This window comes from Bombus vancouverensis, chromosome 14 (genome assembly GCF_051014615.1).
Source record: "Bombus vancouverensis nearcticus chromosome 14, iyBomVanc1_principal, whole genome shotgun sequence".
NCBI lineage: Eukaryota > Metazoa > Arthropoda > Insecta > Hymenoptera > Apidae > Bombus > Bombus vancouverensis.
Window position 1 is genome coordinate 7,259,082 of NC_134924.1, and position 27,034 is coordinate 7,286,115.

Below are 27,034 nucleotides of genomic sequence, written 5' to 3' on the forward strand. Positions count from 1 at the left end.
TTTATCTACCCATAACTCAGTTACTTTTTAAATTTTCTAATATTTTTGAAGTAACATTGACTAACGCAGTAAAGTAGAGGGCACTAAATGAGATACGCATTCAAAATGGCGATATATTCACTTCCCTTTTCTTTCTGAATCGACGGCCATCATGGTGAGTATTTATGAGAAAGATCTTATTTCTATTTTAATAGTACTTACATAAAATAATTTCATCTATGTTTTAAAGATCCCATTTCTGTGTAGTGCAGTGTTATCATTTTGAAAATTAATTGGAAAGTTTTGTATGTATAATGTATGAATACACGGATAACCTTTCTGAGCGATTTCATCCACATGGTGTATACAGTGCAAATAGGATATTTCATTTTAAGACGATTTTGTTTACTTAGAATATTGTTTAATTAGTTTCAAAGGATCGAAATTAATTTATGTCCATTATACAAAATGGGAACTTATTTTGATTTCATAAACATGGCAGTTCTAACCTCTTCTCTTGACCCTATGTTTTGTTGACACTTTGAAATATTATTGAAAGAAAAAACAGTATTATAAAGTACATTATTTATTCTATATTTAGAGTTAATAATTGCTTTAATAAATCATTATGATGAAAAAACTCATTCTTGATTGCTTTTGTGATAGTATAATGCTGATTTAATGAGCCTGATTAATAACCAACATCGTTTCTTAATACTTATATCTTGTTGAACATTTGATCTAATTTTGTTTCGTATTTTAGCCTCCGAAAAAGGATACTAAGGGGTCTTCAAAGCAGCCACAAAAAACACAAAAGAAAAAAGAAGGTGGATCTGGTGGCAAAGCTAAGAAGAAGGTTTGTATGATAGTTGTTTTAAGTCATGGATTAATTTGTAAAATATGTTAAATGATGTAAACTTATAATCTTGACGAACAGTGGAAGTAAAAAGCTGATTTAATGAGACTGATACTATTTTATAAAAAAATATGTTTAAAAGAATAAATCTAGATAGATACCTAAATCTTTTCTTAATTTTATCTATTATAGAAGTGGTCCAAAGGAAAAGTACGTGATAAGTTAAACAATCAGGTGTTGTTCGACAAAGGCACATATGAAAAACTACTCAAGGAAGTGCCACAATACAAATTGATCACACCCTCCATTGTTAGTGAAAGGTTAAAAATTCGTGGTTCACTTGCTAGGAGAGCACTGATTGAATTGCAACAAAAAGGACTTATTAAGCAAGTTGTACAGCATCATGCACAACTTATTTACACACGTACTACTAAAGGTGATGATCCGGCTGCGTAATTCGTTTTTACGCAATGTATAATAACGTTTAATAAAAATTCTTAATAAATCCAAATATTGATTTATTTCACACCTAACATGTATATAACGAAGTTAGGAGCAAAAAATATATTTATAAAATATACCACGTGTATAAGAAGCGACTTGAACATACTTTTAAAGCGAATCTAGGCGAAATCACTCTCGAGAATCGATCGTTTGTTGTTTTTGAATATTATGGCTGTATTCGAATGAGACACGGATCTTTTCCTCTGCCCCGTTCCGTACCAGGTACAAGCTGGTGTCGACGCTCAAAATTCTAGTGTACACAGCCATTTGAAATGACAGAACGGTTCCCCGACTCGGGTTCATCGACGTGATAATCAGCGAGGCGTGCTCCGGCTCCTTGCGGAGCGTGAAGTGCTACATCTCTGGCGACAAAATTGACTGAATCACGTTCAAAGAAGATACGGGTAGGCGCCCCGAAGGGGGAAGTTGGAGAAACTTGTCACGGTACAGAATAAAAAGGAAGTAAGTTATCTGTACGAAGAAACGAAAGGAGACGAGAGGTGTGTAACGAAGAAGAAGAACCAGTTATCTGTTATCAGGATCCGAAGTCCAATGAAGATCCACTGGCATGGCCACGCAACTCAGCCCCCGAAATTCGGAGGTGAACGCTCTTGAGCAGCGGGGCTATCTTATTGGCAAAAAAATCGGACAGGTTATTTATCCCTAACCCTCTATTCCCCACCTGTTCGTTAACCTCTTCCAGTTCCCCTCTACCTGCTTTTTGCTCTGCAATATTGTGTCGTCTGTTTCTTTTTAAACTCTGTACGTTCCTTCAAACGTTCCCGCGTTCTCATCTCTTTCGTAGGACGAGCATATATTCTTTATACTTTTTATTTTTTGTAACCCGAATTCTTTTTATATTATCGTATAATTATTCCCGGAGGCAAACTGGAATTTTGTAAATGTTAGGGCTCGTATGCGACCGTACACCTGGCGGAATATGTGGACGGAACGAGCTCGAAGAAATTGCGATTAGCTTGTAAGATATTCGACAAAGAAAAAGCACCGCTCGATTTCCTCAACAAGTTCTTTCCTCGTGAACTCGAAATCCTTACAAAGATTGAAAATCCTCATATAATTCAAGTAAGACCAGAATGTTAACGGAACAATACGTTATTTAACGATCGGTAAAAAAAATTACAGGTGCATAGTATATTGCAGCGTGGTCCAAGAGTGTTCATATTCATGCGCTATGCAGACAATGGCGACCTCCTGGATTTTGTAAAAAGAAATGGTGTTGTACCGGAACAACAATCGAAGCTTTGGTTCAGACAAATGGCTTCCGGTCTGCACTACCTCCACGGGAAGAATATCGCCCACCGTGACCTTAAATGTGAGAACATTCTGTTATCCAGGAAGTTCAATGTCAAGCTTGCAGACTTTGGTTTTGCGAGATTCTGCGTTGATCACGAAGGTAGACGCGTTCTCAGCGAGACTTATTGTGGCTCTGCGGCATACGCTGCACCGGAAGTTGTTTCCGGTACCCCCTACAACCCAAAACTGGCCGACGTCTGGTCCCTTGGGATAATCCTATTTATCATGCTAAACGCCTCCATGCCCTTCGACGATTCGAACCTAAAGAAACTATTGAAGGATCAGATGTCGAGGAACTGGATGTTTCGATCCCGAGTACGGGAAACGGTATCTGCACTAGCAAAGAGTATCGTGAAACATATTCTGGAACCGGACATTACTTTGAGGCTAACGCTAGAAAGAGTTCTAGGCCATGAATGGGTACGCACGAAGAAAGAGAAACCTGGATCTCTTACTGGTCGATTAGTACATTCAGCACCGCCTATTCACGCGCAGGTGATTCATCTTAAATAAGAAACAAATATAAAATTTCCAGCACATTATGCGTCCACATTTTTTATAATTTACATTGTACCAGACTTGTGGAGGCGGAGGAAATTTAGTTGGAGCAGGGGCTGCAGGGGGTGGCAACGTACCCGTAGTACTAAGAGGATTACCGTCATTCAAGAATACTGAGAATCAAAATCATGGTACCATCGTAAAGGCTACGGACAATGCGGGAAAAGATACACAGTTGTCTGCCATTGAATGAAGAAACATAGGACCGACAAGGATGAACCAGCGTCGTTCGTGCGTCGAACGTCGACGAACACACGAATGTTTATAATACATTTTTTTTACATTGCTGATTATTGTTGATATATACATGGTTTTTAATAACGCATACTTTTAATAAAGAATATCACAGTTTTAATAGTGCATAATATCATGAATAGCGATCTATATAAATCGGGAATAAATCTAAGAGGATGATAATAATTAAGTTTATTGTACAACTAGCATCTATTAATATACAAAACTATAATTTTTGATTACACGTTCGGTAACGTGACATAATATAAGTAAGTAATAAGTAACGGTACAAGTAAATATATTTAATATATATAGTTTACACTAAAACAACAAATAATTTACACGATTCAATATATCCTCGCTTCTGTGTCAATCTCGCCCGGCATAGCACCCTCTCATGTTAAAACTACACGTACACGTATATTTTGCCTGAGAGAGATTGATCTGGGCGATCGAAAAAATCATAAAGAATATTATCTAGTGAGGTTGAGTCTAGAGGGCAACTCAAATATAACATGCTTATCCTTGTAAAAATATTAATCCGTTCGTGGCCTGGATTATCAGCATCGCGTGTACAGAAGGCGTGGTTTACTCTGGTCGATTTTGTGCGTGTTTCATTTGTAAAATATAAAATAACTCGCTATTATGCGCGTGTTGCTTTACAAACGATTTTTTATCTCGAGGTTGCAATGAATCACCCTTTTTATTTCGTACTTCGAGCGAATGATCAATTCGCCAAGAACAAGTCATTTCCTATGTGAAATAAAAGATGCACTCATCACGAGAGCAACGGTTGTATACAGACGATACAATTTCTCTATTTACAAATACTATAATAAAACGTCTAGATATAGATTTAAGTATTTTTTACAAATGTCAGCCAACGTATGGCGTTGTTTCTCAGATCAGAGTTTCCATTCTCACGAATAACAAACAATTTAACACTTCGATAAGTGTCGCAGGTTTATCGAATGAAATATTTTTCCTCTGGTATCTAAACCCATCCACCGGTCAGTTTGTGGAACATCTCTTCGTTCAACGTTTGATTCGCCTCTTTCGATCGCATCGACAAGAATATATATCCTCCAATGAATTCGTGAACGACTTTACAGTCTGCAGACTGGCACTCAAAGATAATATTCTCTTCCTCGAATTGAACCATCATATGTTTTACTTCCCAGTTTACGTTCCATGCCTGTGTAAATAAGATGCCGATAGTACAAAGTCCTTTACATATACCAGGTCCTTAACAGTTATATACAGATAAATCCGCTCACCTTCATCGTATTGTATCTCCAAGTTTTCAAGTGATCGCCACTGTGCAGCTCCATTCGCATCAGCCTATTATTAGCGATCCCCAACAGTTCGTCTTTACTCTTTCCAGCGAATCTAACCACAAACAGAGAGATCCCATACTCGGGAAGAGATTGCCACGCTTTAATGTAGTTCAGTTTGGCCTCGATTAGAGGCAGATCTTTCACGTTAGCGTGTGCCTCCAAAATCCTCTGAACCAGCTACGAATATAGAAAAAAGAAATCAATTCCCGAAGAGAACAATTATAGAAACAAGTAACTTACCTTTCCTTTGAACTTCTTTGCGAATCTAGGCGCGACGTAATCTTCGGGCACAATATCAAGAGCGCTGGGATTGATCGCAGGTGCAGGGGCGGGCCTTTGCAATTGCAAGAAAGCCGTGATACTGTTTACCTCGCTTTCGTAAGAGGCGTCTGCGAGAGAACGCCCCTTCGCCGCTAATCTGCACGCCGCCATCCATTTCGCATATTGTTGTTCCTGCAACGAGCAACAGAGAACTCGGTAATTCCCACGCAGAGACGGTAAAGCCGCTAAAGTCACTTGATCTAACGGTTGCTAATTGCAGGTTAATTAAATTTCAAATGCGAACGTCGGCGTGGACGAGGGCGGAGGCTGGGTGATACTCACATTGTCGCATCTGATCCACATCTCGGTCATGCCCTCGGCACTGGGCACCTCCAACCTGATCCCGTAACGACCTTGCGAGAGATGGACATCGGGCGTGACCTCGCATCCACGCAAATTGATCACGTGGGCAGGCGACTCGGTGCTATTCGTCTCCTCCCGACTCTTGTATAGCCTCAGCTGAAGGTCCCTGCACGTGACCCAGTAGCGCTTAAATGCCTTCAAGGTGAAACGCTTCGGCTTCAAAAAGCGAAGGTAGTCGCACAACTCGGGCACCTGGGTGATGTCGCTGGGGCCATTACTAATATTACTGCCCTCTAAAGTGACTTGAAGGTCCGTCAAGGCAGCGTCAATGTCGTCCTCGACCGGAGAGGAGGCGCCATTGCTGTCGTAACTCGGCTGCGGTACGCTCGCCTGAAGATTCACTTGCACCTGCGTCACAGAATACAAATGTGTCCAATGTCCACCGCGTTTCTACCTTAGATAGGAGTTTCCTCTTTCTTAATCCGATAACCACGACAGAGAAACCGGTAGGCGTGTATCGGATCGATGATGCCAACGTTTTCTCGATTTGTTAATCGGTTTAAGAAAACGAGATTTGCATGGGAAGATAGAACCGAGCGGAGGCGATTTATCGTAAAGGCGGACGAGTGTCTTTAATTGGGCAAACGTTCCGTACGATCGTCGAGCAAACTTTTCTTACTTTCTGCGTTCCTATTTTCAGATGTCCCGATATGCCGATCTTTCCACAATTTTAGAAACGAATCCTCCGCTGCGATGTCTCGTGTCATCGTCAGCTATTTCAGTCTGCCGCTCGCCAAGACCGTCTCTGGACGTAGATATATATAGATCGATCCGGTCGGCGAGCGCCGGATGTTTGGATCGTGAAAACGTTAGCCGCGTAAACAATTGCGCAGCGGCTGGCCGTCGCGGTGCTACAGCGCAAATTCTCGCAGACGGAAAAGACTAAAAGGCTCGGTCGTCGTCGTTAGACCCAAAACGGTAAGAAAAATACCTGCAGCGCAGCGAACATGAGCATTTCCTCTTCGGTGCAGTCTATTTCTTCGGCGAGCAGCTGCCATTTGGCCTGCTCGTAAATCATGTTGATCCTGACAGCGTCCGTCTTCGGGTTCAGATCGTAGAAGGAGTAGAACTTGAATTTCAGCCTCAGGGTGTCGAATTCGCGTATTCCCTGTTCCATGATCGACAAGGACGAATCGAGCCAGGCCACGTTCATCCTGGCGCGTTCCACGAGGTTCTTCGGCCTGATCAATTTTGCCCGTACCTCCGGTGAGATGGTGGTCGGACTCTGGGCTAGAGACTCGGACAGCCCACCGTTCAATACCTCAAGACTCATAGTGCTATTGTTGGCGTTGAACGATCCGGTGCTACCAAAACCCGACGAGTTGTTGTTCCTCTTCCAGGTACCGGTTTGCTGGAAGAAACGCAGGCAAAAGAGCGAAACGTGAGTGTACGTTAGCACAGGCGAGATCGTGCTCGCAGCCGAGCAATAAATACATCTAATGACTACCGCCGGCCGGAAAAACGGGCCGCTCGCGAGAAGCAAATTAGTTTTCTGAGATGAACGACTTCGTAAGCGGTAATGATAGGCCAATATCGATAAATCATAGCCGTGGCAATCAGGTCGATCGGGGATTATTTATTACCATAACAGGTCCGGTCTGGCTCTCTCTGATATTCCCGATCCTATCGATCGACCAGATCCACGATACACACAACTAGTGGTTCGGTATAGAGATTCGTACTTACCGAGACGGGCGAGCTGATCGGCGTGCTGTGATTTCTGTTGTTGGGTGTGACCGGCGCGCACATGAAAGGGCTGCTCTGGTCCAGACTGCCCGTCGATCCTCTGGGACTCTGACTCACTGGAATGAACGTGTTCGTGTCCGCGGGGACGTTCCAATGGCCGTTCTTTTGATTCTCGATTTTCTTCTTCGCCGGAAGATCTTTCAAATTATATTTCAAGTGATTCGACTCAAGCGGTTTGCAAAATGATAATTCTTCTGGATGTCTGATACCTAAACGTTGCAATAGGAAACATTTATTTTAAAAACATCGCGTTGTCGAAATCTTTCGAAGATGTAACTACAACCGGTGGTGTCTTAATCTCCATATATTTCTTATTTTGCAATGATACACGGTTTGCATATGCTTTTTACCATATGTAATTTGTTCTATTACGAGAAAATAACGACAGTACGTAAGAGCTCACGCGTTACCATATCTATTTATGAGTATGACACGAGGCTATCGGCGAGGTCATCTGTCCGCTACTATGTGGACAAAAAACAAGAAACGAGACGTAATAACCGTCGCGGTGACGCGGATAAATAATTTCACGAGTTGGCAATTTCTATCGAGCGTCGTTTTCCCGTGGTGCGAGAGCTTGTTACACTGTGAAACCGTCTCGATTAATTACCGTGCCGCCCTACAGAAGAATATTTTCTCGGCAGAATTCTTCTTGCAACTGTAAGGCAAGGCGGCGCGATACAATGCCTTCATTATCGCGGCGAACCACTTCCTTGATTAAAAAAACTGCTCGTTAGAACAACCATGCTCAGCCTCGGACACGAAGGCTGGCGCGACCTTCGCGTGACTGGGAATTTAACAATTTTATTTTATTATCAGGACCAATTAGCACCATCACGGCTAGGTGTCGTGCGAACTGGCCGCCTATGCTGAAATTCCATTTTATAACGGCCGACCTTAGCGACCGTTTAACACCATCAAAGTTTCAAATTTCAAACCGATTTACACGTCTCGCTGCCAATTAACCACCGACTCAGAAACACTTAAGTCGTCGTTTCAAATCTTAAAAAAATAAAACCTTGAATTTTTAAATCGTATCTTCTTATAGGACCACGGTGCCGGTTATTTCTGAGGAATTCCTAGAGGAAAGACTCACCAAGTTCCTTGCACAGATTAATCACGGCGTTGAACGTCTTTACGGAGAAGTCGACCTTGCAGTCGAGGCAACGCGTGTCCGGCAACTGTACTCTCAGAGTTTTGTGCATCGGTGTGAAGTGGAGAAGCGCATCCGCGGCAACACCATACTGATCCAAAGTGCTTCTCGTTCTGGTGAGCCAGTGATTCCTCTCGGGCCACCATAACGCGTGATCCGACCAGTCCATGGCGATATCTGCATACAACAAACAGAATAGGAAATTGAAAAGGCCGTTGGAAGAATTATTTCGTTCTTATCTGGACGTGTCATGGCTAATTTCACGGCGTTACGAAGATGGACATGTTCGGTTAACCGATGGTCAGAGGGGGTCGATTGTTTAATGCTTCTTTAAGGGAGACGAACCAACCTCAATTTATCAATGAAGATCCAACGAGATGGCGGTCGTAGACACGCGTGTTTATTGCCTTTATCATCGGCCCCTTTGACCGTCTCGCGATTCCGGAAACAGAAAACACCCCTAATGTTTTGTTGGGGTGGGATATATCGGGGGGATTATTCTCCGGATGGAGATTCGGAGCAACGATAATGGGCCCCTCTCAATTGATCTATCAGAACATTGATCAATGGAACAGCGGAAAAGTTCTCCGTACATAGATATGGGTCTATTTAAGATCCGATCCAGTGAACAAGAAAAATTGAAACAAATTTACAGCAACCTGTTAGAATCTTCATTCTTATAAATTCTTGCTTTACAGTAACATAGAAACACCGTTCGCGCGTTCCTTCTATTTTTTCGTCCGAGAATACTCGATGTTCTCGGTCGTTCGTTCGCCATTCGTACGAGACGACTTGGAACATTCCGCGCAATAACTTGGTAGATTTAATTTCTCTTGCGGTCGCGAATGTACGACTTCCCAAGTCTGCGACCGCAGCCTTAAACCCCTATCCTCGTTAGAGCCACGATACTTTGGTATGGCGAACGAACGAGCGAGCGAGCGAGCGCGCGCCAGCTTTCTGTATTTTTCTTTCCACGTCATACCCAGACCCCGTATCCGGGACATGTGCGTCAGAGTTTCACGACGCTTCCTATCCGGGCCCTGTGCACGCTCGATGATTTACGCACAGCGGACTTAACGACCACGTGGTTGGGTCCTATCGCGCGTCCTGTTTACGTTATTGTCCCATGGAATTATTACTGAGACCGGTTATCGGATTTCCATGTCGTAATTCTTGGAATATTCTACGATCCTCGCGTGACTTTCCCTATTTTCTCTAAACGATAATCACGCGGAACGTTATTGGTGATTTGGATAGCTCTATTGAATCGGAATGGGCTAGTTTAGCGAAACAAATTGCTCGATTCCACCCTATACCGTATTGCCAACGCTGTCCCGCTATTACAACCCATCGTGAATTGAAATGCTATTATTCCCCGTAACGTCGAAGTCCCCCATAATTGCCGAGAGTCAAGGTATCCGTCGCGATCCACTAATTACGCTCCCTCGGGTGTACGGAGCAACTGTTGCGGAGATAAAATCGGCCGATGGGGTGCGACATAAAAGGATGCCCGGAGGCTGGAGCGTCTTTCTCGCTTCAAAAGGTTTCCTCGTACATACATTTGTTTCTACGCGGCCAGAAACCTACGGCTCAATTCGAGCACACGCCCTTCTTCCTCTTGCATGTCGAGTAGGCCGGCCTCTTCTTTTCTTTCCCTTCGATTGCCGGTCGTGCGCGCTTGTGAACTCGTCGCGGCTCTCGCACAAGCAACCTTCTTCGTGTTTCTCTCGCGAGGAGCGGTTACAATGAAGCTTTGAGAATCCAGCACACAACTTTGCAAACGTGTACTCGCATCCACGGATAGGCGCAGTCGAAGATATTCGTCCCGGACTGCGCACCCCCGTCCCTTTTGTGTCCATTCTTTCGCACGAGCGGCCCACTTCTCACAATCGCGGAGAAAGAGAAGAGAAAAGAGAGAGACAGAGAGAGTACCAAAGCCGAGACACAACCCCTTGTATACGGGAAGACGTCGACAAGGGTGTCGGCTGGCTCAAGGGTTTCATCCCTCGCCGCCTCTTGAAACCGAAGAAAACCGGTCCGTTTCTGCTGCTCTTCGGGAAATATGCGCGACAGACACACGTGTATGCATGCCTGTCTGAAAAACAAATTTTCACAGCTGTTCCGTTCCATGTTTGCCTGATTTAACGACTCGGACCCCCAAAATCCTTACCGCTCTCCGTCTGAACATCGTTTAAAGTGACTATTACCAACCACATGCTGGGGAAAGTGGAACCGTCTACGTGACATGCGTATCGTTTCTCCAGGGTGTGAATCGGACCGTAGAGGCTCGTGAATTTTGAGTTGAGTGTGTGACTTGAACAGTATTCGATTGTTTTTTTTTTTTTTAAACGACGCTCTTTAAGATTTGTGGACGCTAAAAGCGTGTTCTATGTTGTTCAACAAGGTGTCTTTGCATCTGAAAGAAACAGAGTCTCTTACTACAGCTGCTGCAGGCTAAAAGCGAGAACAATGTACCGATGTCAAGCTCCTAGAGCTCTCTTTCTCGTCACGAGTCTGTGTCTCGTGCAGAAGCTTTTAAGAGTCGGCGTTCTTCGTAGCGTAATCAAACCGAGCTATAAATTTACATGGTAATTTACAGTTCTTGTTTGGAGTTGCCCGAAAAGAAGTAAACGAGTACTCGTTTCTTGTCATCTTCGTAATTCGCATAGTGCATAGAGGTTGCCTGGTTTCTCGTCGAGTACACGAGCTAACTACATATCTCTTTTCTATGCGAGAGAGTTGTCGCGAGGCACGCGACGAATTCAAAGGACGTCGCGGGTGTACCGTTAATGGGATGATCTTTTCCAGCGTTGACCCGGAGTGCCACGCGGTTTTTACGCACCGTTACGTTGCATCAGCTACGAAGATACGAATATAAATGGGTCGAAGAGAGGAAGCTCGCTTTCACGAGACTACAAAGCTACGCGATTGTGCAGCTGCGGTCTATAAATATTTCGCGAATTTTAGGACTCGCCGCGAGACCACGCTGCTCTCCTATCGAGATCTCCGGGACCTTCGACAGCACCCACGCGATTTTCAACGCTCGCGGTAAGCGACGAAACAAAGAAGCTCGAGAAGCAATACCGTCCCGAAAAAACGAGTTTCTCGCGTTAAAAGAGAAAAGACCGAGGAGAATGCCGAAGGGAATGACTTTGAAATCGCCAACTTTGCGAGCCACATTCCGCTCGTCGAGTTGTTTGTGACTCGCAGCGATGTTACAACACGCCGGTACAGCTACCTACGACGCGTTTAGTATGCATTGTCTTTCATTACGGCTACCGCGAAGTGGAAGCACCATCGTGGCCGAGCTGTAACTACAAGATATTAACTGACGTCTGTCACGATATAAAATATTCAATTAGACGATCATACACTGGTCGTGTAGCGTACAATACGAATACTGAAAGTTCCCGTTCCAATCGGTCATTTGTTAGATACAGCATAGAGGAGGAATTCTGACTACGAAACAGTCTGACAAACATTGATTTTTATCATTATCCAAACGTTGAACTTGTACATGAGACCAAATGATCGCTACTTTACATCATCGTCCAACAATTTAGTATATCTACCACTTTAAATATTAAAAACCTGGTACTTTTAGATTCGGATATTTTAAGATTTAGAAAGCTTCTTTTTTACATCTGTTAATCTGCAATTCTTAAAATTGCTGGAACTGCATGTAGGTAACGGAGCGAGCATATTGTCGATTATTTGCCGCCGAGGCAACGACCCGGAATTGAACGTTACCGTATATTACGCTAGCATTTGCAAGGATGCGTTACGAATGACATTTAGCGACGACGAGACGCTCCACCTGGAAGTTCAACCGTGAAAAGTGCAACGGACGGTGCAACGACCGGCCGATGCACTTGGCGAAATATCACGTTGGAAAATGGAGCTCGATCTCTCTCAAAAAGCGAATCACTTGTGGAACTGTAATATCTGCACATTCTGTCATCTCGAGTCACGTGAATGACAATAGACCGGTAAGAGCGCGATGTAGGAAGAAGAGCGATGTAGCGTGGATCTCTGGTTGAGAAGAAACCGTGCTGATTCAACGACAAGAAAATGTTCTTTGCATAACAACGAAGAACCGATGTGTGTGTGTGTGTGTGTGTGCGGTGTACCGCTAGGAGTGGCACCGTGACACACTAACGAGAAAAACGACCTCTTGCAGGTCGCCTTATTGCTCGTACCAGTGACCGGAAACGCGCATCGTACGAGGATACGTTCGAATCCATTTCTCGGATGAATCGTTTTCGTTTACACGAAAATATCTCGCAGCGACGGATGTTGGCAACTAGGTAATCGTGGAAGTCGTTTAGAAATTCCGTTGCATTATTTCCGGCATAGATTACGGAATAAAAATTCTAAATTCATAGTATTTAATTGCTTCCTGCCTACGTTGTTTTTATCGAACCGTAAAGAATTTATGAACTAAGTAGAACTGAAATTGTACGAATCTCGAAAGAAACGGTGAGTTAAACTGTTATTTAAAGCAGAAGCATCGACAGCTTACGGTAACAGTGGAAATGTAATCGGGCGAAGGAAGTCGTCGACGAGGGAACAGAATCCGGCTGCTTTTCTACCATTCCTCGTGGCGGTCGTGAGTGAATCTATTTCAGTAGAGCCACGTTTGGAGCGTCGAGTAAATACAGCCGAGTGTAAATCGAGAACCAACATAGCGGAATAATTCCGGAGAAACGCGCGTGTTTCGAGGAGATTCCGTTGAAATGTGGCTTGCCAACGATCTACGAAATTCCTATTCGTTTGCGAATCAAGCTCGTTTGGCAGTGGCGAGAAAAGTGTCGAGAGAATACAACAGAAAATACAACAAAATTTCGACGAATGTTCGTGTCGAGTGGATAAACGTTCGCTTAAACCGAATTTAGAATACAAAGAAAACCGCGTCAGGCGAAAGGAGGCTCGATCACGGAAGAGCACACGTCTGACATGGATTGATTAAGAATTCTATAAGGCAGTGAGTAATTTAAATAATTAGGCGGGGATCGCATTGATATTGCACGCGGCACTTGTACCTGCTTCGAGGAATGTTCTTCGATCGAATCAATTGCACGTTTCCCTCGGCGTCGGACCAAGAGCCGGAGAACGGCGGAATTGCCACTCGAACGGAGTCACTGTCATTAAGGCCGCTTCTTAGCTGAAAATTTATCACCGTGGCTGTCTGTAGCCGAAACGGACGAGCGGCGCGGCGCCCCGGGGAATCCTTTTGCTCAAAAATACGTGACCGAGTCCCCCTCGATTTAATAAAACACCGAGGACAACCAGCGTAGAAGCATGGTAATTCGTGTCGGGTCTCGTTTAGTCCCCTCTAATTGCTTTATATTTGTTCGCCGTTTAGTATCGGATCAATAATGGGTCGTGCACTTTATGAAATTAGCATAACATGGATTGGCAATAAGTTGTTCGTGTTTTCCTCCTGTTTAACATTGCGTCGAGTTTAAGTTTTAAAGGCCAGTTTCTCATTGTCAGCTTTTTCGCAAACGATTAAAAGGAGGTCGTTAGACAATGAAAAGTGTAACGAAAAAACTAGGCCGAGTTTACGATTCTCTCGACGTACTCGATACAGCGAATACCTGTGACGAAACGATAATTACATCGAATTGCATAGGTACCTACGTCGCGTATACCTGTGTACATGACTCGTATAGAGTGCTTGTTATCGTCGCTCGTTGCATATCAAGCCGCGACTGTTCGCAACACTGATCCCGAACACAAAGAACAGTGTCAACAGCTGACCAAACAGTTCGTAACGTGCAACGTGTCCGTAACGTACACCTCGTTAAGCGTCCTCGATAATTCCTCGACGATGGATGAACTCATCTTCGCTCTCTGCTTCCCCAGCGTAATCCTTTCAGCGGCGCGTGGATCGTAGCTTTATCACGACCGAAATTGTTTTCTTTTAAAATACTAGAGCTCCTTAAGCGACAGGATTATCTCGCCGCTCTAATATACATGTAAATATTGAAAAGCACTGGGAGCACGTGCGGTCTATGTAAACGTAGACGAGGGAGGAGAACACGCGAGCAGAGCGCTGCTCATAGCGCGCGCGCAGCACCGGGGTGAACGCTTAATAAGGGGACAAAACCCGCGATGCACGTGGCTACACATAACACCCCTTTCCGCGGAACAAACGATCCTCGACGGAAGTCACGATATAATATTATGATATAATAATGGGAGCACGAGAACCGAGCGGTGATGGTGACACAATGCTGTGCGACCCGGTACATCGCTGAAAGGACCCTCCATCCCTTTTTTCCGCCGAGTTCCTGCGCGAAAAACCAAGGGGACCCGGGCAACGCAGCCACCCTCTGTGCCTCTGCAATTGTGCAAAGAAATGTGGGCCATTGAGAGGGGAGAAAGAGAGGACCAGAAGGACGCGTAGTGCCGGCTCTGTCAACAAGGACGAGCGTTGGAGTACGAGTTCAGGGGCGGATCCAATCTATCACGTGGGACATTTGAAAAGACTCGCGTCACAGATTTATTTAGCTTTATATACGTGATGTGGTTTCACAAATTGTACAATCTGGTTTATAAAGGTAAAACCAAGTATTCGTATAAAACGTATCTACAGTGGGAGATCGTGCCCATTCACGAGGAATTTTCATATAATTGAGACGTATCCGTGCCTGCAACGCGTGCGAATAGATTCGTCGAGCAACCCCTTTGCGGTTTTTAGCGACTGCTTCTCCCTGCAGTTCTGTTTGGTGAGCTGGAGCATCGTCGAGTTACCCTCGAGCGAACCACAAAGACAAGTTCGCAGAAAACTGCAAGACCAAGCCGAGCCAAGTCCTAGCCTGGTACCAACGCCCCTTTGATTCCTCGGTCGATTAAACGTGGCGCCGCTTCTTTTGCCGACGAATCTCGAAACGATGACTGTGAAATCAAAGCGACGGGACTACGAAACGATCCTTCCGAATGCTATCGCTTGGGGGAGGCCACCGACGCCTCCCTGTGGATTTGGTTAACGAGAACCGCCCTCGTCTACGATTTTATCTGCTGGCAAATGAAACTCCCTGGCGGTTGATACAATTAATCTCAAGCCACAAGTCATGCTTCATATCGGATGTCTGGTAAAATTTAATGTTCGAGGACAAGAAATAAAGATCAAAACCGGAATGATCGCATAAAGAGGCTAAAAGAGAATGGAGCGAATCGATCGTGATCAAAAACCATGTAAAGGCAAAAGATTAGATACAGGTCAGTCCAGGCGTGAATTTATTTCTCTGCACGGTGTCCGCAATGCGGCACGAAGGTGAGAGATATGCAAATCGACCAGCTTGTACCTGTTGCGTTCTATTTAAATCCAGTACTCGTTGTTCAGATTGTGTCTCGTGCTCGCCGTTAATCGACTTTCCCGAACCAGGGAGTCGCTCGAATTCTCTTGGAAATACATAATGACTCGGTTGCCGCGAGAATTATGCAACCGCGTGGGGACCACAAACGCCGCCAAGTGCAGTTGTCACGCTGAAACCTTTCGTCATGGTTAATGCACGAGTTGGTTCGCGGCGTGGCCGAGCTATCGCCGGCCCTTAATTGTTCTAAAATAAGCACTGACTCAGACCCGACGCCTTTAACTGAGTTTAATCCGTTTGTATGGTTCGTCACGTCGATCCAGAATCGGCGTCCGTAACGCAACACCAACGCTCGACGCCGAAGTATCGGTGGTGGGAGTATGGAAGCAAGCGCGTACAAATCCTTTTCCCGTGACGAGTACCATCAAAGGAAGCGTCTCTTTCCGTGATCATCGGATAATTAGAAATTACATATTCAATGAGCAAGCCGGGGTCGTCGAACGATCGGTCGACCATTTCACGCGACTCGGAGTGATACAGCCGGATGATTCGTGAGAAAAAGTTCGTGATATAATAAAATGAATGTTCGAAACGCTTGCTAGACCATCTTAGAGTTATCTGCGTGTATGCGCGCAGTTGCTTTACCGCGGTTTACGAGTCCTCCTTCCGAGCGGTAACATACAAGTTGCAATAAATGTCGTGCTTTTTACGCGGGAACAATGGAGGTTAATTCGTTTGTATGGTTAGATGACCTTTCTTATTAGGACGGTAGCAAACAGTAAAATTGAGTCACGTGATTATTCCTCGTAATTATTGCGCAACCATGTAATAAATTAGGAAAGTACATAAGAGGAAACGTTGATCTAATACGAGCGCTGCCATTCACTTCGATATTTGATCGCAAATATCACTTCTAAGAATAACTGGTTGCCGCCACGATGTTAAACACTAAGAGTATTAGACCAGGTTCAAGCCACGCAACTGGTACGCTATGACCAAGGTTGCGATCAGCATAATGCAGCCTGTGGCGTGTCGAGAATGGTAGCGTCGTGTCTCAAGAGGCAGTCATCTCTTCCATGGAAGAGGAGCACGGCGTCGCGCCTAAATAGACCTCGAATTTCAAGTGTGGCTCGGAGCTTTAAATAACTCGCGCGATTAAGCATTATCTGACGTTTCTGGGGGCGTGTACGCGGTCTCGTAATTACGCACGCAGCGCGCGTACACGCGTAGATGCGTATCGTCTATCAAACGACCGCTTGTGTCCCCCTTTTCGATCCACTTTTGCCATCAGCCGTCTATCTGTGACCTCGTTGAAAGAGAATCATCGAATCTGCTCTTCGTTCTAGCGGAACGAAACCAGCGAATTTAGCGTTTAAACATTCGTGTTGCTAAAAGACCTAGATTTCTACCAGATAAACGAAGATCCGTTCCACTTCGTTTTCTCCTCGTTGGAGATTCTTCGTCATCCTCTAATCTCTTGATAAGTTAAACGACAGAATTCAGCAGCAGAGCGGGCAAATTTCAGTCGCTAAGAAACTTCCACATGGATAAATCCGTCGTCGCGACGCGTGCAACAGGTGCTTGGTTAAAAATGTTCCCGTCGTGGTTGATCGATCGTTTTATATTTTATTCTGGGAAAACGTGGCCGCGACCGACCCGATAAGAAGGGAAACAAGCGACGCGTGACCGCCTGTCCCGGCCATAAAAGGGTGGCGTCTAGGATTGTCCACCGTTTTTAGAAGAACGGCACGAAATCGTCCTATATGGACGTTCGGCATCGACCAGAAAACTATAAGTCGCTTATACGAAAACATGTTAGCGCCTGGTGACGCACGACACGCGTCAAACGCGTTTCTCTCCTCCCACCCGATCGTCCAACGAAACTAGCAACTGGTAACACAACGATGACGCTACCTGTATGGACTTCCTCCGAGCGAATGAATGAATATGTATGCTGAATTTAATTAACGAGTCAAGGCCGTAACTGTTTCCGTTACAAGCGCAACGTCGTGCTTTCGACCCGTTCCGTCTCGTCTCGTCGCGCATGTCACACTTCTTTCTCCGTTTATTTGCCTTTGATAAAACTTTGCTTCGTTTTTCTATGTTTAATAAATCTTCCGTGTTCTACAAAGTACAGTGGGAGGATGATACACGGTAGTTTCATAACCAGAAGCGCTAGACCTGTTACGATTCGTTACGAAACAGGCATCTCTGTTGACTCTACGCGAACGTGACAGGCGAAAGAATGATTCTTTAGAATCGCTTGGAAGGCGAACGCGTAGATAACATCTTGTTAACGTCAATGTTCGACGTTTTCTGTCATTAAAAAGTTTCTCCGATATCATGTTCGTTTATTCGTTACGGTCGATGCAGGACCACTGACATATTTAAAAGGTGTTTTTCTACCAGCTGATAAGTCTTTTAGAGCGAGCTCCAAGGCGAGCTGCAAAAAACCTCCAGCAAGCGATTTTCCACGGTAGCCGCGAGCTAAACGTCGATACTAGGCAAGATTGTGCTGGAATTTCATAAGTGTGGGTGGCCCCTGTCTTTGTCCGCCTGTAACGATAAAATCGGGTCAGGACAGAGCACTCCCTTCGTTCGATATCTCGTATCTATCCGGAGATCGATAACGCCGCGTTGGTCCCGCAGGACGAGCGACTGGACTTGCGATCCGACGGATCCCACGGATTCCAAAGGATAAGCAACATAAAGTAACACATCTTGGAACGAACAATCTTAAGATCTCCATTTTGATTTATTCGTAGGAGAGATAGATGTGCATGCAGTTCGAAGAATTTGCAATAATAAGCGTGATAGTGCAGTTGTAGTTGGCCTTTGTCTTGCAAAATAACGAAGCGATGCATAAAACGAGCAATAAACGTCGAGCATAGAAGGTCACTATCCGTGGCTGAGAAAAAAGGTGGAAACAGTGTACAGGGTAGGAAAAAGTGACTTCAGATAACGCTGCTGGGATGTATCGATTTCGTTGACCTTTGGCACGAACACGAACAAATACATGCGGGTGTGTCTAACGAATTGAACCACTTTTTAGCCCGGAGAATCTACACGGGCCACAGACGTTGGAATTCAATCGACGAAATTAAATCGTTCTCTTTTTCAATCGTGTTTAATCAGGCCGTTGATTTACGATCATGTTCATTGGAGTTGATAAAAATCAGCTGCTCGATCAGAAACGTCAATGAACTTTTTCAATCTTCCAATTATACATTTTATCATGGAATCTTTCCGTCTTGATTTCCAACAACACTTTCCGCTTTCTCACCAGCGATAAGCCGATTTACGTTATTTGCACATAATAGAGGAGGTTCGATGCTCGTTCCGCGATTTCCCACCTACGTTCCCATGAACGTGGCTATCCAGTAAGAAAAATTCACTTTCTCGTACCGAGCAGCGTGGAGTCGGAAGATGCGCGACTGCCCACGCGGCATTTCACCAGAGGTGAAAGGTCGAAAAGAGTTGCCGCGGATAAAAGCATCGCTCGTTAAGCGAACTACCTTGACACCGTGAAACGCTGCTCAAAGCCCTCGTTTCTATCGAATCGTCGATATAAACTCGACGGTTTCCGAGTTCGATGTGCCCGATGTTACGCGTCTTCGAGTAGCGATCGTTTCTCCATTGGCAAACACGTAGTTCGCAACTCGGAGACGAAATAAAAGAAACACTAGCGAAAACGCCGGCGACAACGATCTCGCGAGTGACGCTGCACACGCAATTACATAGATGAAGCCGAAGGGAGCGGTTGAGCGTGACGAGAGAAGAGTACGCGAGAGGACAGAAAAAGAGAAAGAGGAAGGAAGAGGATAGAGTGGAACAGGGAGAATGAGGGGTAGGAAGCGAGAGGGAGCACAATAAATGACAGAACAACGACCCCGCGTTGGCTCGTCGACCAGACAGATCGTTGCCCATCGCGAACGAAATATTCGCCACGGATAAACGTTTCCAACTTTCCACCCCCTGAAACTAGCGGCTCGAATATAGCTGCAAACTTTGCTAGATCGATGCGTTTCTGCCGATGCGATTATTCCAGTGAATAACGGGGTGAATGTCAGATTCTATCCATCATTCGGCTGAAATAAGATAGTCCCGTTGGCGTGTAAAGCGCCAGCCGAGTTCTCGGACACACAATGGGCCATCACGGCAAATTGTGATGCCAGAGGTGTCGGTCACGATCGATGGTCGATCGGAGAAAGGATCGAGGACGTGGAACTTCCGGCAGAATCGAAATAACTTTGCCTGACGCCACGTCGTGGGATTTTAATTCGTGTGGTACCTCCGGATGCGTTCGTAATCGCCTAAAAATTCGTTTGGGAAAAACAAAAGTACGATTCTACCGTTTAGTACTGTCTACGCTCTGAACCCGTCCCGACGAGTTATGGAAATTGCGTTCCGAAGAGGTCATCGGTGAAATGGAAACTTCACGCTGTCACCAGACTCGTTTTGCGTCTCGTCAGCCATCCGAGTAATCGTCAACCCTGTCCGAATACGTCGTTCCTAGCAACCATATAGCTTTATTAAGCTTTCAGAGTTTAAAAACTGTGGATTAAATCTCGGTAGAGCGACCTTTGCGAAATCCGGTATTCGCTTCTATGTATAATACTTCCAGTATTAGCCAGTTAGAAAATGGCGTCATACGATCATTTTGGTTTATGGCAACATTTCTGGTTCCTTCCCCCTAAAGAAAACTGGGTCACGCGATGATATTTATAGAGGTCCAAAAGGGGGTTGCAGAAAGAGTGAAAGAGTGGGGGGCAGGCTGGAGAAAACTATTATTGGAATCAGCTGGGTATTCGCACCCAGCGTGGCGGCGTCTCTTTTGCACGCTTGACCAATCGGCCAAGGAACCGCCGTCGCATGGATCTTGTAACCCGGAACGTGCCTACTCTCTCGTTACCGTGCCATTTGTATTCTCCCCCAATCAGTGCTGCGAGCCGGGCTTTCATTTTCGTTGGTCGAGAATCAGACGGAACCGAGAATTCCGGGGGAGGATCGCGCGAGTCAAATCGATTTCATCCTTGGTCGACCTTCGTCTACGGGGCCTCGTTACGAACGCACGATTTGTTTCCGCTGCTTCCCGTTCGCGTTCGGTGAAAGGGAAAATGAGCGGAAAACGGCGACTAAGGAATAGAAGGAGGAAAGAGCGAGGAGAGATTGCGGGATGGCACAGAAGGCAGCATAGAGGAGAAAGAGAAAGAGGGTGATGGAGAAGGGAGGAGGGATGAGCGTTGCAATTAGTCTTTCCACGGGAAACGCACGCGGTAATGAGGCACGACCGGCTCGCACTTCCGGGACGTCGACGTTGTACGGCCGCGAGAGAGGTTATTCCTCTTTTTGTTTCATTGTGAGCGACTTCCTCGCTTTCTCGAAGAACTGGGGGACGCGGTGATTGTTTCGTCGCCCTGGGCCATTGTAGACGAATCTGCTCTCTGTCGTTCCCTACTGGCTGCGCTCCGTTGCATCGAAAAGCGCCGACTCGCTCTGATAATTCGACGCTGAATGCCTCTTGAAACGACGCTGCACTCACCGAGGGAGACCTTGCGAACTTGTGAAATACACCAGCGACGTAACAATAGTGGTTTACTCTTAAGGAAGATTTCTTTCGTACGATCCAACCTCGACTTTCACTTGTGTCCTCTCATCCGATCAGAAATTTTATCGAGAAACACGCGCCGAACTCGTTTCGATGAACTTTGTACATGGTAATATGTGTCTTATATGCAGGTATATTAATCAGGCAACCGGTAAATTTTATGATCCTTGAGTGGACTCGTCCAAAGAATTTTAATGACCATAATGAGACCGCTCCGGTCGTTCAGTTTTTGCAAATCAAAAAGAAGCAGGCAGAATACTGGCTAGGTGGATACAGATAATCATACGCCGACTGGCTAATTAAGTTGTCCGCGGTATCCGTTTTCGATGCGAGTATCGTCGGCCTCTCTGATGCATCGTGATGTCCGGACGCGAGTGGCGCTTGTGCGCTCGTGAATGGACGCGCAGCGACCATCGGATTGATATATTCCATGCAATCAACATGCCTGCGACGTTTCCGGTTCAAGGTATCGCAGTCCTACGCACGTTAAACGCCACGGGAATAGTCTGCTTCTGCGAATTAAGACTTACTTGGTTTAGAGTGAAACGAATCGGAGTACGCCTTTCATCCGAATTCAATTTCGCCATTTGTCAAGTGATACAAGAAAACAACGTGAAAATTTGCTCGCGCAAGCCGTTAATGCAATTAAACGAATTATCGGGACATGTATGGGCAACGCGAAAGAATGCGAACACAGTCGAAATCGGTATAAAAGGAAGAGGAAAAATTCAGTGGACGTCGCGGCGGATGACGTAACGTGGCTAAGTGACGACCGTGTAAACTGGCGCCACGGATTTGCATTTCGCAATGGCCAGTAAAACCGTGTTCCCCCCAACTTGCGTCTTTAGGGAACACATGCATGCGAGTATATACAGTTTCGTCGAATCGACCTCGTAAAACATAAACGCGACTAAAATACTATGCGCTGACTGGCACAGCAGATTATTGCGCACCTACATTCCATCTTGAACGAATTCTGGATGCGTAATGTTGATCATTGTCGCAAATATCGCTGAACGACGTCCGTTAAGTGAGACGATCGTTCATCAATAGCGGACATGTTTGCCTCATATTATCGCGCCGAGTGAAACAATTCCTAAATAATGGTAAATGTACGAGATACCGATCGATCGAGCTCGCGCGAGTATTTCAATACGGATGCTCGTGTCGCATGTTCGAAAAACTCGAAATTATCCAGGTTTCTTTTATAAATGTAAATTTAGTGCCTTATAGGGTGTCTCATAAATCATATGCTCGACGATGGTTAATTTCGCGGCTGCGGCAGAGGCCTAGTTTCTCGCGGAACGAGGGGAGAAAACACGCGGAGAAATATAGCTTGTCGACGCATTAACTATTTCTGGTGTATATTGGCGGAGAGAAGTCGGTTCTTGCCACGTTCCCGGTGATTGAGCTGCTCGAAAGCAATTTATCTTCGCCAGCGTCTCCACACTCGACCGATTGGCCGACAAAAGAAAGAAACTACTCGATTCGAGCCACGCGGATCGAACACGAGCCTGGCCTGGACACCGTTGGAAGCTTTTTCCACAGTCTCGGCAAACCGGCAGACGTCTATAATTTTTTCACCGACTCGTCGTCGTCCCTCGAAGGGGTGGCTGGTAGACGTAGGAACGTTCTGTCTCTGTACGCGAGGTTCCACACGAATATCGGAATAACGTGGGAGGAGTCGAACGAGCCGATCGATCGGCTGGAAAAGCCACGCCACGTCGGACTGCTTTATTTTCGCATGAAATGACCTTGGAGGAATAACGTTTTATGGAAGTCCGACGGTCGCGATAACCAAAGCTCGAAACGTTGTATTCCCCTACCTCTGGCGAAAAGTTATCGTCTCGCCAGGCTTTATGTAAAGTTTTACGACCGAGTCGACAAGCTCGATACGCTCCGTGTCAAGTCGAAAGAATGCCGGTAGCTTTACGATAGGCCACGTATCGGGCATTCCACGAATAATCGTCGCGAGAAAAAATAAGTTGCGTGCCTGGCCAGCTAGGTATACGTGTCTATTAAATCTCTCGCATATTCAAGATTGCAGCTTCCGTTAAACGGGTGAAAGTCATATTAGCGTTCCTGCTGGCGCATAGAAAAACGCGAAAGAGGAAACTTGGCGTCGTGCCTCGCGCTGGTATCATCGTGTACATGATTTACAAGGATTCCGGTCGCCTTATCGTAGCTGCACATCCTTAACTCTGCACATTCGCGAGTATCATCGACTTCCGCTGACGTCAGGTCTCCCCTTTCCCTGTAACACCGTTTCCGGTGCGTTGAAAGCGAATCGCAGCAGCAGCCGAGCTATGTCGCCTGCGCGAACCTGTCGTCTCGTGTTTTCCCCAAGAGGTTGTTTCCTTTTTCCTGGCAGCCGACGCTTGTTACTGTTAGTTTGCTTGTTTTCGACAGTAGCAGACAATGGGAGAAAGGAGATAGCGAGGAAGTTGTGAAAACTACCTAAGTTAGTCGATAGATCGAATGGCAGCGAGTCTGGTCAAAGGTTCGACGTTCCGCGGCCATGTTGACTCACTATCGCGAAGATAGAAGAATTTTATTATGTATGCTGTAAAGTCACCGAGGCATCTACTTACTCGGCTTGAAATGGACGAAGCGAACTACTCGATATTCAAGAAACTAGAAATTCACACGAAATGAAACACCTGTTTCAAACAGTATCTACCGGACACTCTCGCAAGAAATACATATTTCCCCTCCAGGAACAAAGTATGGTGGAAAAAAAGAGGTGCTAAGATAGAGAGCGTTGATTGCTGACTTCCGGAAGCAGTGGTAACTTGCGATTCCGTATTTTTCTTGCGTGCATTCACGGGTGAGACAGCTCACCGGTTTCGTCGTGTAGCGGTGCATCGATATATCACACTCCCAGCAATTATACAATCTCGTTAGCATTCTTTCGCTCTATCGCGATGAATGGATCCCTTTCATACGCGAGCCACGCGCTTCTTGCTAACTCGACGCTTCGCTCAAACGCGTGTAGCGACTATGTTAAGTGCACGCCGTGTGTCACCGTCTCCAGAGAATGTTTAACACTCTTTGCTCCGGCGCTCCATTAATTTCCCACTGTTGCACAGCGAGAGAAAGCAACTCGAAGCGAAAGAGACGATTTCCAGTTCTCGCAACTTCGCCACGCTCTTCATCCTAACTCGTATCTATATCTCTATGAATCATACATGCATATATTATTGTGCTTGCTTTAACACGTTGACGCGTTGCATCGGAAATACGCGTGCCGTGAATAATTTGCAAAGCGAGTCACTACGCAGATAACTGGCTGGTTGACGCAGCGTGCATCCCGATACTCCGAAAGCTCGTGACCGAACGTCGCTGCGGAGGCACGATCGCGATGAACGGCAAACTGATTTCTGCACGGTCGCCGAAGCAGCAACGTTCCATGCCGTGCTTGTTGTACCGGTATCGATCGTGAGTAATTACCCAGCATCGACGGACTTAGACGAGCATTTACGCACGTGCACGTTCATGCTCCTGTAAATCTTTCGGGACGTTTATCGTTTCCGATGCCGGCCGCTTCGAACGACCTACGCGAGAAACCTGTAAATGAACCGCGCTAGAAGGAGGTCGGATCTCGAGTAGTTGTTATTCCAGGGACGTTGGCCTACCTAGAGGCGGTACTTGGAATCTTTTTATTCGCGAGATCTCGAGAATCTTCTCCTTGGACCCAATTCTTTCGATTATCGAAGAAAAAAATGTGTCTCGGTAAATGTTTGCGATGGATGACTTGAATGAATATATCTGAGTCGGACTTCAATGAAGACGTCGACGAAACATTGCAAGGGCACATAAGGATCGTTGTCTCGCGTGGGTAGATAAGCTGCGCACATAAACGCTATCGGCGTTATCAATCACCGTAAATAATAAAACGGCCAGCGAACCGGCGCAGCGTTTACACGCGGACATTGGTCACGCGTACGTGTATATAGATGGAAATAAACGAAACTAATAAGCGGCCGATGCGAGCGAAACGGAGCACGTAGATCGCAGTGTCGCTCGAATCCTTCACATGTGGGCTGAGAAAATCGCAATTTACGGACATGGACAGGGATCTTGCAATGATGCAACGCGCACACATCGCGCCAATCGACTGTAACTCCAGTGACTTATCGACTATTATTACCCTCCTTGTCTTCGCTATGTATCACTGTCAGTCGTTAGCCTTTCATACGCCATTCAGACTTTTTTCGTAAAAGAGTACTTAATTATCGTCTTCTATAAATACACCGACGTGTAACGTTCTTTCGATAATTTCATATAATGGGCTTTGTACACGTTCAGCCACCGGACGCTAGAACGATACAAGTAGCCTAGGATACGCTATAAATAAATTAATCATTTTCCTGCTTAATTTTCTGTTTCCTTTAATTGAATACGACCGATTACATCTATCGAATCGTAACGATTGTATCTTTCCCCGTGTCCATTATCACCGACTATCGATTCTTTGTCGGTCTCCTAACGACAAGATAGAGACACTGGAAACCAATTTGGTCTCTAATCTATCAAGTTATGAAGTGGTATGCGTGACAAGAGTCGACATACTATATACTAAACACCATGAATGGACACGAAGGCGTTCGAGTGAATGGAAACCAACAGGCAAGTTTCGCCTACGCGTTTCCAGCTATATAGGCAGACAGGTCCCGCGTATGTGGTCTTCTATACGTAGTCCCTGCGTATGAATATGGATGTCTAGAGGCCGATCAAACTTCGCTCCATGTTCTTTGTACTTGTCATATATATCGCTATTTTGCAAATAGTCCGAACGATATTTTATAATCGTAATTTTCAGTCATGTGAATTAAAATAGACGGGCAAACGTGGATCTTAAAACGATCGTCAAAATTTCCGTACAACATTGCTAATTAGCAAGGCGAATATTACGTTCGTGTTAAGCGAAGGTTTCAACTTTAATGATAGGAAGAATTCCGCGCGATAAGAACAAGCCGCGATATAAGTAAAGCATAATATTGATACAAGTTGATAACACCTTTTCAGATCGTCCAAAAGCGTTAAGAAGTGGTATGTTATCTGCCGCTAGTAACTGGAACGTTTAAAATCGAATCGACCTAGCGATATACGAAAATTACCACGGCTATTGAAGTCTGTGACGCAAAACTGAATGTAGTGAACAGATACGCAGACGTATTTAGATAGCCCATACGAATAAACAAGCGAAGATACAATGGAACGTTGGATGGGCCATGGCGTCTTCATTACAACGCTTCAAACCGAACTTGTTTTGATTTCAAACAAACATAACGAATTCGAATAATTAAGCGACGTTGCGACAGCTGAAAGTATCGACTCATCATTGTCGGACGATTTACATTAATGAGCACCGAATAATATCGACGAAGCGAAACGAGTCCTCGCCGAGGAATGGAACTCAAAGTCGAATCATAAGGAGGGTGCAACGACTTCGCGTGCATCGTATCAGCGCCGAGATAAACGGCGAGATTGCGAGAAAGGGGGAAGAATAGGGCGAAAGAAAAAAAAGGTAAAATCAACGGCTGTAATCCAGGTATGCACTTGGGCACATTGCCAAGACGCTAGGAATGCAGCATGCATCTCGCACCGGACTCGATCGCCGCATATGAGTACACGAGTATGCACTCAACGAAATTGCCAACGCAGGGAGAAACTCTGTTCCCCGCGACGTTGGCATCTTCGCGCGCAAGCATTTTTTGAATGAAAAACACCGGGAAA

At 45.4% G+C, this 27,034-nt stretch overlaps 3 protein-coding genes across 4 annotated transcripts in view; 2 read left to right on the forward strand and 1 right to left on the reverse strand.

Moving 5' to 3' along the window:
• The first annotated feature begins 22 nt into the window (after positions 1–22).
• RpS25 (ribosomal protein S25) lies at positions 23–1,346 on the forward strand. The gene is made up of 3 exons (XM_033333414.2): positions 23–154; positions 743–835; positions 1,028–1,346. Exons 1-3 carry the CDS (start codon positions 152–154, stop codon positions 1,289–1,291), a joined length of 360 nt encoding a protein of 119 aa, XP_033189305.1. The 5' UTR covers positions 23–151; the 3' UTR covers positions 1,292–1,346.
• Positions 1,347–1,466: 120 nt separating this feature from the next.
• On the forward strand, positions 1,467–3,515 carry Tssk (Testis-specific serine/threonine kinase). Of its 2 annotated transcripts, XM_033333355.2 has the most exons (4): positions 1,467–1,991; positions 2,249–2,422; positions 2,483–3,148; positions 3,231–3,515. In XM_033333355.2, the coding sequence occupies exons 1-4, from the start codon at positions 1,908–1,910 to the stop codon at positions 3,402–3,404; spliced, it is 1,098 nt and encodes a 365-aa protein (XP_033189246.1). In that variant the 5' UTR covers positions 1,467–1,907; the 3' UTR covers positions 3,405–3,515. The 2 variants fall into 2 exon arrangements, with proteins under 2 accessions (XP_033189246.1, XP_033189261.1); XM_033333370.2 differs by lacking the exon at positions 2,249–2,422.
• A 107-nt stretch (positions 3,516–3,622) lies between these two features.
• The window catches only part of LOC117156336 (unc-112-related protein), a 37,037-nt gene continuing 13,625 nt past the window's right edge, over positions 3,623–27,034 (reverse strand). The window contains exons 2-8 of the mRNA XM_033333268.2: positions 8,309–8,542; positions 7,153–7,421; positions 6,398–6,817; positions 5,386–5,814; positions 5,023–5,235; positions 4,723–4,959; positions 3,623–4,640 (exon numbers count right to left, since the gene is read on the reverse strand). Of these exons, the coding sequence (XP_033189159.1) occupies positions 4,440–4,640; positions 4,723–4,959; positions 5,023–5,235; positions 5,386–5,814; positions 6,398–6,817; positions 7,153–7,421; positions 8,309–8,542 (2,003 nt within the window). The 3' untranslated portion in view covers positions 3,623–4,439. The remainder of the gene's footprint in view (positions 4,641–4,722; positions 4,960–5,022; positions 5,236–5,385; positions 5,815–6,397; positions 6,818–7,152; positions 7,422–8,308; positions 8,543–27,034) is intronic.

What these genes read in the sequence shown, in the direction of transcription:
- RpS25 (XM_033333414.2), top strand. An exon ending in GTGGCAAAGCTAAGAAGAAG is followed by an intron (nt 836 to 1,027) that starts GTTTGTATGATA and finishes TATCTATTATAG; the next exon opens with AAGTGGTCCAAAGGAAAAGT.
- Tssk (XM_033333355.2), top strand. Translation starts at nt 1,908, where the DNA reads ATGGCCACGCAACTCAGCCCCCGAAATTCGGAGGTGAACGCTCTTGAG. An exon ending in AAAATCCTCATATAATTCAA is followed by an intron (nt 2,423 to 2,482) that starts GTAAGACCAGAA and finishes AAAAAATTACAG; the next exon opens with GTGCATAGTATATTGCAGCG. An exon ending in CACCGCCTATTCACGCGCAG is followed by an intron (nt 3,149 to 3,230) that starts GTGATTCATCTT and finishes ACATTGTACCAG; the next exon opens with ACTTGTGGAGGCGGAGGAAA.